This window comes from Rhipicephalus sanguineus, chromosome 1 (genome assembly GCF_013339695.2).
Source record: "Rhipicephalus sanguineus isolate Rsan-2018 chromosome 1, BIME_Rsan_1.4, whole genome shotgun sequence".
Taxonomy (NCBI): Eukaryota; Metazoa; Arthropoda; class Arachnida; order Ixodida; family Ixodidae; genus Rhipicephalus; species Rhipicephalus sanguineus.
In genome coordinates, this window is record NC_051176.1 from 124784475 (window position 1) to 124797158 (window position 12684).

Here is a 12684-nt window from a genome sequence, read left to right on the forward strand (position 1 = left end):
TGGTTCTTCCGCGTAGCGCAAGCTAACTATATGGTGCGCCCGTCTTAACATTAGCGTCTCTTTATGACATCTGTCCGAGATTACTTTGGGAACGACGTGGCGAAAGACCTCCGCTCCGCCGAAGGGCGCACCCTCTCGCCACGCAGTCTGGCGGAACATTAGGCGGCGGTTGCACGAGTGTGGCGCAACCTGCGAGGTCTGGATCAGAGCTGGTTGCGGGCGGGTTGGGGTAAGCGAGGGGGAGGGGAAGGTGCGCGCCAGAGGTAGGAGCCGATGTTCGTGCGCGCACCGGCCGTCGGGTGCCAAGCGCGGGCCTGTTCTAGCGTCGACGAGCTCTGGAGAGACAGACTGACGACGGCTGTCCCGTCGGTGGGAACGTCGCTCTCCGGCCAGTTCAAAACACAGCATGGCTATGCTGTCGTACAAGCCAGGAGATCTGATCGTCTCGTCTACGCCGTTCGCATACGTGGTGGACCCACTGAATGGAGCCGGCAGGGTGTGCGATTACTGCTTCAAGAGGTGAGCGGCGTGCGCGCGATCTGACACTCGCGACGCGCAGACGAAATCGAAGCTCTCTGGAACACGAGCGTCCGTATAATTACTGCCGCGTCCGCGCTCCAGCTGCTGCTGAAAGAGCGAGCAAAGAACTTCGGGTGTGTTGCCCGGCAGACGGCACAGGGGGCAAAAGTATACTTAATTTCATGATTGGGCACCGAGCTCCCGCGGCGCTTGCATGTGGCGCCGTAGCAGACGACAACGGATTAATGGTTTCGGTTTCTGTTTCGACCTGTATGTTCATTTCTTATTTAGCCCTGTTATACCGACGGTGTACTGTACTCAATCAATTAGTACTGATGATCATAGATTGAGTTATTGTTTCACGCGTATTGCATGCACACAATTTTACTAGTGCAACTAAATACTGCTGCAAGCCCTCTTTTTCTGTCACTTTTGCTTTCATAATTTTCTTGCCGCTTCGGGAATATGCACATGCGCACGAGTGTATGATACCAACCCGTGTTGCGGCATCGTCTATATAATAATTTGTTTTGCAATGCAAATAATTTATTCGAGCCTTCGAACTTTAGACATAATGCCGGACACCTTTAAAACAAAAAGATTAATTTAGAAGAATTCTGGCACCGATAAGTTTTGTGATCGAGTTACAGGGACTCTACATTCGCCTTACTCTGTAATACGAGCCTGTGCTAAGTGTATGCACAGTTCTGAGAGTCGATACAGAAAACTATGGTGGCGTTGTGCATTGGTTAGACTGTGCATCGGTGAGTTGCACCAGTGTGTGTGTCTAGGGTATATATATATATATATATATGTATATATATATGTATATATATATATATATATATATATATGTATATATATATATGATATATATATATATATATATATATATATATATATATATATATATATATATAATATATATATATATATATATATATATATATATACACACCATAGTTTTCTGATGCTGGCCGCCAAAATTTTTTTCTGCTGAGGAATACAGAGGACAAAATGACACTCGACCACACTTATCTTCTGCCCGAACCCCACGTCGGATCAAGGGCGTGCCCCCCCCCCCCCTCCCGAAACGCATTTCTGCCTACTCCACTGCTGTGCGCATTGCGTCACGGTTAATAGTCTCGAACTGTGCCAGCTGTGCCAAAGGCAACCGTTGAAATTGTGCCTGGTGTAGAATTCTTGGCTGCAGAATTGCGCGTACGAGCCGTCGAGCTACTTCAGTACGAGCTCCAGCTTCTTTTGATGCAATGGGACGAGTCAGATGAAGCGTTTTCGTGGGACTCTGTCTGACTTTGCGGAGCCAGTGCGCACCAGTACCGGACCGATGAATATTAAGATCCAGCACAGTAAGACATTTAGTGAGCTTCCATATGCACCCCTTCTTGCAATTGTTCTTGGCCTTGGGAGTGTATGATTTCGAGTCACATGCATATATATATATATATATATATATATATATATATATATATATATATATATATATATATATATATATATATATATATATATATTACCTTCGCCTCACCATTCCAGCGTTTCAGTTTACCCCAATACCAAAGTGACCTCTGCATATATGCGCAGCTACAAGATTCCAATGCAAAGCATGCGCTTGTTAGAGTGCCAGCCAAAACGCCAAAGAGAGTTTGTCAAGTTCTAAAAAAGGAACGTGGACGCTTCTCGTAAGGAGCCTGAAAGATGTTAGAAGGAATCGACGCCGGTACAATCGGCGCCACTGGCGTAGACAGGGGGGGATTGTACCCCCCCCCCCCCCGAAGCTCTCCTCCCCTCCCCGAAAATTTTCAAATTTGCATGTGCGCACACCCGCCGCGGCGGTCTAGTGGTTATGAAGCTCGATGCTCGACTGCTGACACGAAGGTCGCGGTGTCGAATCCCGCGGCGGCATTTTCGATGGAGGCAAAAATGCTAGAAGCCCGTGTGCTTAGATATAGGCGCACGTTAAAGAACCCCAGGTGGTCGAAATTTCCGAAGCCCCCACTACGCCGTCTCTCATAATCATATCGTGGTTTTGGGACGTTAAACCCTAACAATTATTATTATTATTACACGCACACACACAAACAACTCGCACGAGCATGCATTAAGCTTGAGCGAACCTCCCCCCCTCCCTCCCCGCCAACGAAAAAAATTCCTGGCTACGCCACTGATCGGCGCATTTTTCCATGTTTCCTTCATTCTCGCGATCATTGAAGCCCAAACACACCGGTAACGCATATCCAAGGCCGCGAACGGTTAATCTCAACGCTTCGGGCACGTCTCGCCGTCTTCTGCCGGCGAAGGCGGAAGACGAGGGAAATAACCGCGATGATAACTGCTGCGAGCACGAAATATTGAAAAAGCGTTGAATGCCGTTCGCCACGCACCCAACCATGTGCAGTGCATGCACGCGTGTCCTGATGTTCAAGGCGAGCGCGGAGCATCGTCGTTGGCGTATACGTTCCGTCACGTTCGTTCGTGCGCGTTCCCGGGCGAGACTGACGGGCTCCTGTTGCATGGGCCACCACCCCCAAAATACACACCGCGGCTGCCACTGTGGGCGCGCGCTTGTTTACTTAGTGTACGCGTAAAGCCGTGCGCGCAACGCGCGGTGATTTTTCTTTTGCTTGGCACGACGTCAGACAGCGCAGCTTCTTTTCTCGTTGCACAGCGTATCTCTTCTCCCGACTCGTTCTCTAATTGCAACCGTCCTTCTAAATGTCTCTTGTGGTCGGTTAAAGGGCCCAGCGGCGGTCCTTCATTACGTCAAAAATAGGCGCTGACTGATGGTCGCTTGCACTGCTCGAGCTCATAATCCGCGCAATATGACTGCACCGCCACCGTCTTTGCGACGCGCTTGGCAAGGGAGCTCCTGCACCTTAAGAGACTCGTAAGACAGGGGAGTGTTACGAAAAAAAGAAAGAAAGAAACATAGTTCGTTTTGTTTCTTGTCTTTCTTTTTTTTTTCTTTTTGTTCTCGTATTGATGAAATGCGTATAGTATACCAGGGTCCGCATTCACAAAAACGCGTGGCGCTATATATGTTTGTAAGAGAATATTTCGGCAAATTTTGATGCTTAACACATGCACGAGCAAAGACAGCCGGCAAAGTAAAAAAAAAAAAAAAAAAACTTACGAAAGAGAAGTTACGTGAATTCAGCCCCAGGTTCATTTTAATGCCGCAATAGAAGTAGCATGATGGCGAAGACAGGCAGAAAATGTCCGAGCACGCACGTCAAAATACGAAGGGTCACATTTCCGCATTCGTTGCTCCTACGAAGGCTGTGCAGCCATCCACATGTCTGCGGACAATGCAGCATCGATAAGAAAGTCTCATGGTTACGATTCAGCGCAATCTTCGTTTTGCGATGTAAACTCTAAAACATGGATATTCTCTGGCGTCTTTGTTGTGTGCGAGCGCTTCCTGTTCTCAGCTGTTTTCCTGCCTTTGATGGGCATGATGGGTTCCATACTGTGGCGTAGCCAAAATTTTTTTTGGGGGGGGCCGAGTCGGTTTGTCGTATTTGAACTGGTACAGCCCATCACGGAAAATGAAGAAACGGCCGAGCCGGCCAAACGAAAGGACGTAGCGCGCTCTGCCCTTTCGTTATGGCCGGCTCGGCCGTTTCTTCATTTATCGTGATGCGCTATGCCTGTCCAAGCGCGCAGTGTTTTCTCCGCTTTTCTTTCGTTCCATGCGCTGCTTCAGACACGCGTAATTTGATTATTAGTCACCAACTTGTCCAACTGCGGACCTTTCTGAACTTACGCACCTACATTGAAGAAGAGGCTTCTATCGAATAAGATCTATCGCAGTGCATGCAGCGTCACGCCTATATATCGCTATTTGCCCGGTTGTTTTTTTCTTTTTTTGTCATTAAAAGCCATGTCTTCATACTTCTACCTAACTGATTTTTCTCTACTTATACTACAAACGTTTCTTGCGTATTTCAACTATTCAGCAATTATTGCTTCCATCTGCATTGAATACTAAAGCTTCTGGAAGTCAATTAAAGGAGTACTGAAACGACTTTGAGGCACCCCAAAAGGGCCATCTTTCGTTCCCATGATATGCACTATCAACGCTCTCCACACACCGGAGCCGGACAACACGTATAAAATATTTTACTTTCATTTTAAAGCTTTTTGTCACCCAACATCTGCAAGCCAGCCCCATGCACCGCTGTGTGCATTATCACGGCGAGTCAACACAGTTCACTGGGTTTGCGAGGTTTGCGTCCTTCATGCAACCCAAATCGCATAAATCGCTGCCGTAGTCGCTGGCGGACAATTCACTCATCGTTGTTTACGTGAACCACATGCGACTGACGGCAAATGACAGAGTTGGTGCTAGTGTTTCGCGAGCTGCAGTCTTCCCGTAACGTCAGACTTGTGTTGACACGTCACTGCGAAGCCGCCCCCTCAATACCGAAACAGAAAGTGTTTTTTTAATGTATCAGCATTAAAAATATATTTATTGCATTCCCAAGCACTAGGACACTGTTTTTAGGGTTCTCGACATCCGTGTTTTAATTTAGAGCAACAAATCGAAAATATTTAAATTTCGTGTCAGCACTCTTTAAATTAGGTATGGGCGTATATTCGGGCGCTTCGAATATTCGAACGAAAATTACATTATTCGAATGCGCTTGGACACGAATTTCAATTATTCGGAATTTCGAAGTATTCGAAATAAACGAATAGACGCGTATTTGACCGCATGTAACCTCCCTGTAAAGATGGTTTCACTGCAGCGGGGGGCTACTGTGCCATGAGACAACCTATCCAAAGGAAATCCGCACTGCCGCGAAGCCACGCGTCAAGGTTGAATGTACAGACGGGTCCACTGTTAAAGGGAACACTTACGTGCAGGGCATGTTTGGATTTCGCTCTCTTGCAAAAACATATTGGCTTAGATTTGCATAAAGTTATTGGTGGTTGACAGTTCAGCCTCTTTTTGACAGACTCGTGCAGTGCATGTACATGTTTTCCTGTCTACTTGCTATTAGAGGGCAAGCTTAATCAAAGGTCCTCATTGGAATGTTCCCTTTAACAGTGAACTGTACTGTACATACTACCTTCACTTCGATTAATTATTTTTTTTAAGTTTAAAAGCTTGTTACACAGGCTTGTATGGTCTAGGTGTAGTAAATATTAAAAGGTAACGTGTTTTACCATCTATAACTTGCACCCCTGCTACTATTGAAATCTTGCTGCTATTCAAAGTTGCTTCCACTTCACTTCGAAACAAAAAAGTGACTTTCGCACACGCCTAGTTTATGGACGTCGGCAGGGGGGGGGGGTGCAAAAGGGGCACTTGCTTCCCTAAACCACACCAGCTCTTGCCCCCACCCAAGCTACACCAGCACTCTCTCCCTCCACCAGCCGCGATGCAAGACAGGTTTTCACCCCCGCAAGACAAAATCCTGCCGACGCTCATGGCCTAGTTCCAATTCTTATAATATTGTGCAAGTTAGTTGGGTCATGACAAAAATGCTCCTTTTTCTTCATAATATGTGATATATACTATTCGAAATATTCGATTCGAAATTACCACTATCCACTTCGAATTCGCTTCGAGCCTCAAAATTACACCATTCGCCCATCCCTACATATAATGAATGTGACCTCTGGTTGTCCCGATTTCACGGAGAAAGCTTTATAGACTATATATCATGGTTGCCTGCTAAACTCGCGGCTTAGCCTCCGTGCGTGTATCGTTATCCCATCTTGCAGGTGTGAGAGCCTCAAGCCTTGCGCCCGGTGTCGCGTAGCACACTACTGCAACAAGCTGTGCGAGGTGAGAGGATGTCCACTCCTGCACTTATGTTCTGCACAGGTCTTTTGCGGATATTAATTGAGTTTTAATCAAGGCAAGTACGGCACACCTGATGTTTGCATGCTAAATGCATACAGAGTGATACAAGTACACGCGAGAAAGAGACAGAAAAAAAAAAAGATAAAAATATGGATCCTATATACACACACTGCGGGAAACGTTAAACGGCCCGTGTACTTTAAAGGGACACTGAAGCACTTTTAGAAAAAAATGAGGTTTTAGTGTTATGGTATGGAATTTCGTACGTCGAGCTCGAAAATCACGTTGAAAATTTTCATAAACTAGCGCGAACAAATTTTGGCAAAAACGCATAGCACGTGACTCAAACGGCGCCGCGAATCTCTCCGCCGCTACGATTGGTCGAAGCTTCGTAACATCATTGGGGGCACCGCCAAGGCTGCTGACTGCGCATAACAGCAGGCGATAGCGTATAGTCAGTGTTTTTTTTTTTTTCGTTTGAAATACGCGCATAGTTGTTAATAAGGTGATCTGTGACTGTCGCAATCAACTAGTTGTAGTATTCGTACTTGTCCGATGACCGAACGCGCTGCCATCGCCGATGACAAGGCACAGGAAAACGCACCCCAACCCGCAGCCTCCACCCGTGGTAAGTACAGGTTGAAAATATTCGAATTCGTGGCCAAGTCTCAGTAGTGATTGGAGGCTGCCGTCTATATCATATGAAAGACTGCTATACCGAGTAGCAACGGCGCAACTCTCGATCTTGATCGAAAAAGGCGATCGGAGTCGGGCTCGACTGAAATTACCCGTGTGATATCGTTGGGGCATAGTCACTTTCTTTGTCGATAAAGCCCCGTTCTGATCGATACTTGCGATCATGATCGAGGAATGTCGCTGCTGCTCGGGTATAACAACCCGGTTTCCAGAAGGCTGATTTAATTCAACATGACGGTGCAATCAACAGCCTAATATATCGTGGACGATTGGATCTTAGATTGAGCAAAAGCGCGATGGCAAGTGCCCATGTGACAGCACACAATACGTAACGTGTTCGATAGCGATTCAAAATGAGCGTTTTGCAGAAGCACGTGTCTAGCATATCGCATTCAGACGTAACGATAAACATAGTGTTCATCGTGTTCATCCACACTATTAATCAGCCCCACTGTTCAATTTGGTGGTGCCGCGGGCTAACGCACCGTGGACCGCTCGGGGTTGCGATGACCTTAGTTTGGATCACACTTGCTTGCAAATTCCTTGGGGTTTTCTTTTTCGAAGGTTTATTTTAACATAAACATGCAGTACTGCTCCGAAGGAGAGAGTAACATATGTTGCCGATGGAGCTGCAACATATGTTACTGGCACTCCACTGACCCGAGCAAACCACGGACACTGGCAAAATAGAGACAAGTGCGCCTCGCGATTAACACGCTGGACATAACTTCAGTAACTGTTTATCGTTACGTCTGGACGTAACGGACAACATTCTCGGAAGCGAAGCGGCACTGAGAGCTAGCTGCACACTGTTCCGGGCTCCGCCGAAACTCTCTCCGCACCCCACGCAAAACCGCTAATCAGAGGCGTTACCTCAGTTAATCTTTTCGTGAAGGCAAGTCTCGGTGGCGGCGAGATCCTCCTGTTGTGCGAAAATATAGAAGGGACCGCGTCGCGTTTCAATCGCGCAGACTTCATAATCAAGCGTAGCGACTGCATTCGAGACAGGATTCGCACGTGTAGCCTGTGTTTCGGAAATACTTCGGGCACAGCAGACTTGTTTTGCATACTTGCATAGCAAACTTGCAAACTTGCGGGCATAGCAAACAACTCGCCCAACATATTGTACTGTGGGAAGTAACTTGTGCCGCGTCATCTGCGCGCTTACCTATAGGCGTCAGCCCTGTCCGAGCACGTGCCTGAATGCTGCTACTTCGAGGAAGTGTTCCCCTACATTCCAGACGTCACTGTGCGCCTGCTCACTCGAATTGTCCACAAACTGCAGGTGAGTACTGCGCACACATCCACTCTGCCAAAACACTACACAGAGTGGCGCATGACCAAATTGGACTATATATCTAGCAGTTTAACACTATAGCGTTAAACTACTAGATATATATTGTGTAAATTACTTCTAGAGACCTATATATATATAGATTGTGTTCCTGCTTCTTGTATTCCTCTATGCCTTAATTTGTCATTCTGGCACGTCATGAGCGCTATTTTCAGCCAATAGTAACTGACAATAGCCACCAACTGGGCTAACTACTTTGGTACATTGTGGTAATCCTGAAAGGAAGGATTGTTTGCAGAGAGTGCACCGACAGTAGACGAGAGAATGTTTAAAGTATAAACAGGGCATCCATGCACAGACAACATACAGACTTTGATTGTAAATACACGCGCACGCACAAACACAGACCACGCGCGCACGAACACACGAAAAACGCATAGAAGGCATGCATACACACGTACTAACCTTTCATATATTGTTACGAGTCAGGAGGCGTTTATTGAGAACGCTCAGCGGCAGAGCACTGGATGGGGTGAGGCTACGGAAGCAGCAACAAAGTCCTCGTCGTCGTCTTCTCCTACCACTCCTCTTTCTCGCTCCAGAGGCGCCGTTACACTTCTCCTCGCGCAGACGAAGCCCGCCGGGCGAGTCAGGTGTCCTCTCGTTGTGTACATGGCTTTAGCCGGGCGACGTGCGTGACTTGAGTTCTTGGAGAACGTCGGCCGCTGGGTGTGAGGCGCGCTATCGTATAGTTTACCTCACTCAAGCGGTCGATGATGACAAACGGGCCAGCATAGTGCGCCAAGAACTTGGTGCATAGACCGCGCTTCCGTACTGGGGTCCACAACCACACAAAATCGCCAGGGACATAGCTCACAGGGAGGTGCTTACTGTCGTATCTGGCCTTTGACGTGGTCTGGGAAGCTAGCGTGCGGAGTCGCGCTAGTCGACGAGCTTCCTCAGCACGACAGAGAGTCTCAGCTACTGATAGGTTATCAGCGGTGGTCAAAGGAAGGATAGTGTCCAAAGTATAACGAGGTGGGCGCGCGTATAGAAGGAAGAATGGGCTATAGCATGTCGTTTCGTGTCTTGCTGTGTTGAACGCGTATGTTATAAACGGCAAAATCTCGTCCCAGTTCTTATGATTGGATGCCACGTACATTGAAATCATGTTCGTAAGGGTCCGGTTCGCACGCTCGGTAAGTCCGTTGTTTGAGGATGGTAGGGTGTTGAATGTCGAAAAGTAGAAGCACATAAGCGTAGCAATTCCTTGACAACATCTGCAGTGAACTGGCGTCCACGGTCGCTGATTATCACTCGGGGCGGTCCGTGCCGGAGAATGACGGAATGTAACAAGAATAAAGAGACGGCAGCAGCAGTCACAGAGGGGATGGCGGCCGTCTCGCAGTACCGAGTGAGGTAATCGATGCACACGACTATCCAGCGGTTACCGGTGGAGGATCGGGGGAAAGGACCTAGAAGATCAATTCCCACTTGCTCAAAAGGCGAGCACGCAGGCGGCACAGGCTGGAGTTGACCGGCGGGAGCTTTCGTGGGACGCTTGTGACGCTGACACCTCGTGCAGCTGGCGACATACTGCTGGGTAGTCTGGCGCATTCGCGGCCAATAAAAACGCTCTTTAGCTCTATACAGAGTCCGCGCTGATCCCAAGTGGCCGGAAGTGGGGTCATCATGCATGGCACGTAATATAGAAGAACGGAGGCTTTCCGGTACCACTAACAGCAGTAAAGGCCCAGTTGCAGTGTAATTCTTCTTATATAGCATTCCATTGCGAACACAGAACTGACGCGCTATCTGAGAATCTTGAGCGGCAGAAAAGTATGGCTGCAACTTTGGGTCCTTCAGCTGTTCAGCCTTGAACACGTCCACGTCGGGAAAAGCAGGATCAAGGGAAGAGAGGTAACGATCGAAGTTTTCTGCCTCGCAGTCTGTGGATTTTAGAGGTAGTCTTGAAAGGCAGTCAGCATCGGCATGGCGCCGGCCGGTCTTGTAAGATACAGTGAAGTCGTACTCTTGCAATCTGAGGGCCCAGCGCGCAAGTCGACCAGATGGATCACGTAGGCTCACAAGCCAGCAGAGGGAGTGGTGGTCTGTGAGGATCGTGAAATGCCGTCCGTACAAGTATGACCGAAATCTTTGAACAGCGAAGATTACGGCAAGGCATTCCTGTTCGGTCACAGTATAGTTCCGCTCCGGCTTGCTCAGCGAGCGGCTGGCATAAGCGATGACATGTTCTTTATCCTCAATGCGCTGAACGAGTACGGCACCGACGCCCACACCACTAGCGTCTGTGTGAACTTCCGTTGGGGCGGAGGGGTCAAAGTGCCGTAGAATCGGTTGTGACGTCAAGAGATGCTTCAGCTGTCGAAAAGAGGCGTCACATTCATCTGTCCAATGGAACGGTGCATCCCTTCGCAGGAGGCATGTCAGTGGATGAGCAACGTCAGCAAACCGATTAATAAAACGACGAAAGTATGAGCATAGTCCTAGGAAACTACGCAGCTCCTTCACAGACCGTGGTGGCTGGAATTCTTTGACGGCCTTAGTCTTCTGCGGGTCAGGTCGGATACCATCTTTATCAACAAGGTGCCCTAAAACGAGTGCTTGCCGCTCACCAAAATGGCACTTCTTTGAATTGAGAACAAGCCCAGCGTTCTTAATACAAGCCAGCACAACATCGAGACGCTGATTGTGTTCGCTAAACGTTCGCCCAAAAATCACAACGTCGTCGAGGTAGCACATACAGATCTCCCATTTGAGGCTACGCAGGATGGTATCCATAAACCGCTCGAAGGTTGCGGGGGCGTTACACAGACCGAATGGCATAACATTGAACTCATAGAGCCCATCGGGAGTCACAAAAGCTGTCTTTTCTTTGTCCACCGGATCCATCGGTATCTGCCAATAACCAGACCGCAAGTCAACGGAGGAAAAGTACGAGGCTGAGTGAAGGCAGTCAATAGCATCATCAATGCGAGGGAGGGGATAGACGTCTTTTTTAGTGACTGCATTGAGACGTCGATAGTCCACACAAAACCTCCAGGTGCCGTCTTTCTTTTTTACAAGTATCACTGGGGCCGCCCAAGGACTGCACGACTCCTGAATTACCCCCTTTTCCAACATTTCGCGAACTTGCTCATCGATTATCTTACGTTCTGCCGGGGAAACTCGATAAGGTTTTTGCCTTATCGGATGCGCTGTACCTGTGTTGATCTTGTGGCGTGTGCGAGACTCAGGGATCGGAAGCGGTTTGTCCTCTTGTGCAAAGTCGAACACAGATAGGTGCCGTGACAGGACGTCAACCAAGGTGCGGCACTCACGCGCACTCAATGACGTGTTAACCATGCCAAGTAGACGTGAGTCGGAAGGCCGTAGAGTGACCGCTTCGCCCGGAGGATCTCCATCTGTCAACGACGCCACCGTAGAAAGCTCGTCTGCTCGGAAGGTAGCGAGTTTCATTCCGTCCGGGAGTATGGCGGGCTCTGTGGAGTAGTTGACTGCCCACAAAGCAGATCTTCCATTTTCCACTGGCACCAGGCAATGCGGAATGACGATGTTCTTTTTAGCACAGGCTGAATGAATGGGATCCACAGTGGCATCAAACGTGGCGTTTGTAGGGCTGGAGCAGGTCACTGGTACCCAAACAACTGATAATGCTGGCACGGTGGTATCCTCAAAGACAGCAAAAGTACTTTCGTGGCCGGGGTTACTGTCCTCCAAAAGTTCAGAAGGAAGGCTGTCGGTTACTGACAACTCCCCAGTTCGACAATTAACTGTAGCTCCGCACTGCTTCAAAAAAATCAATACCCAAAATTACGTCGTGGGTGCACCGAGAAATGATCACGAACTCGGTGGTGAAAAGTCTACCACCCAAGGATACGTCCACAGTACACATTCCAACAGGAGACAATGATTCGCCGCCCACTCCAAAAAACATTCCTTCTTGATTCCACCGAAACATCACTTTGCGGCGTAGCGCCCTCTTAAATACGAGACTCATTACCGAGACAGTCGCACCTGTGTCCACCAAAGCCATAGTAGGTACTCCATCGACACACACATGCACCTTGTTCCTTAACATAAAAACGGGAGGAGGTATATCTGTTGAACGCAATTTTCCAGCGACCTCACCCCCATCGGCCGCGCTGGTTAGTTTTCCGGCGGTGGCGACGGTACGCGCCGCCGTGGCGAGGGAGAACGGCGCGGTCGAGGTCCTGATGGTGGCGTCAAGCTCCGGTCGGAGGCTGGTGAGGTGTTCCTGAAGCTCCTTTGTGCAAAATTATCCCTCGATGTAGTGTGGGCCGGCCATCGACTACCG

At 48.5% G+C, this 12684-nt stretch overlaps 1 protein-coding gene across 1 annotated transcript in view; it reads left to right on the plus strand.

Moving 5' to 3' along the window:
* The first annotated feature begins 325 nt into the window (after positions 1–325).
* Positions 326–12684, plus strand: part of LOC119397414 (histone-lysine N-methyltransferase SMYD3) — a 31527-nt gene continuing 19168 nt past the window's right edge. Inside the window, exons 1-3 of the mRNA XM_037664843.2 lie at positions 326–519; positions 6274–6337; positions 8226–8336. Coding sequence (XP_037520771.1) covers positions 407–519; positions 6274–6337; positions 8226–8336 — 288 coding nt within the window. The 5' untranslated portion in view covers positions 326–406. The remainder of the gene's footprint in view (positions 520–6273; positions 6338–8225; positions 8337–12684) is intronic.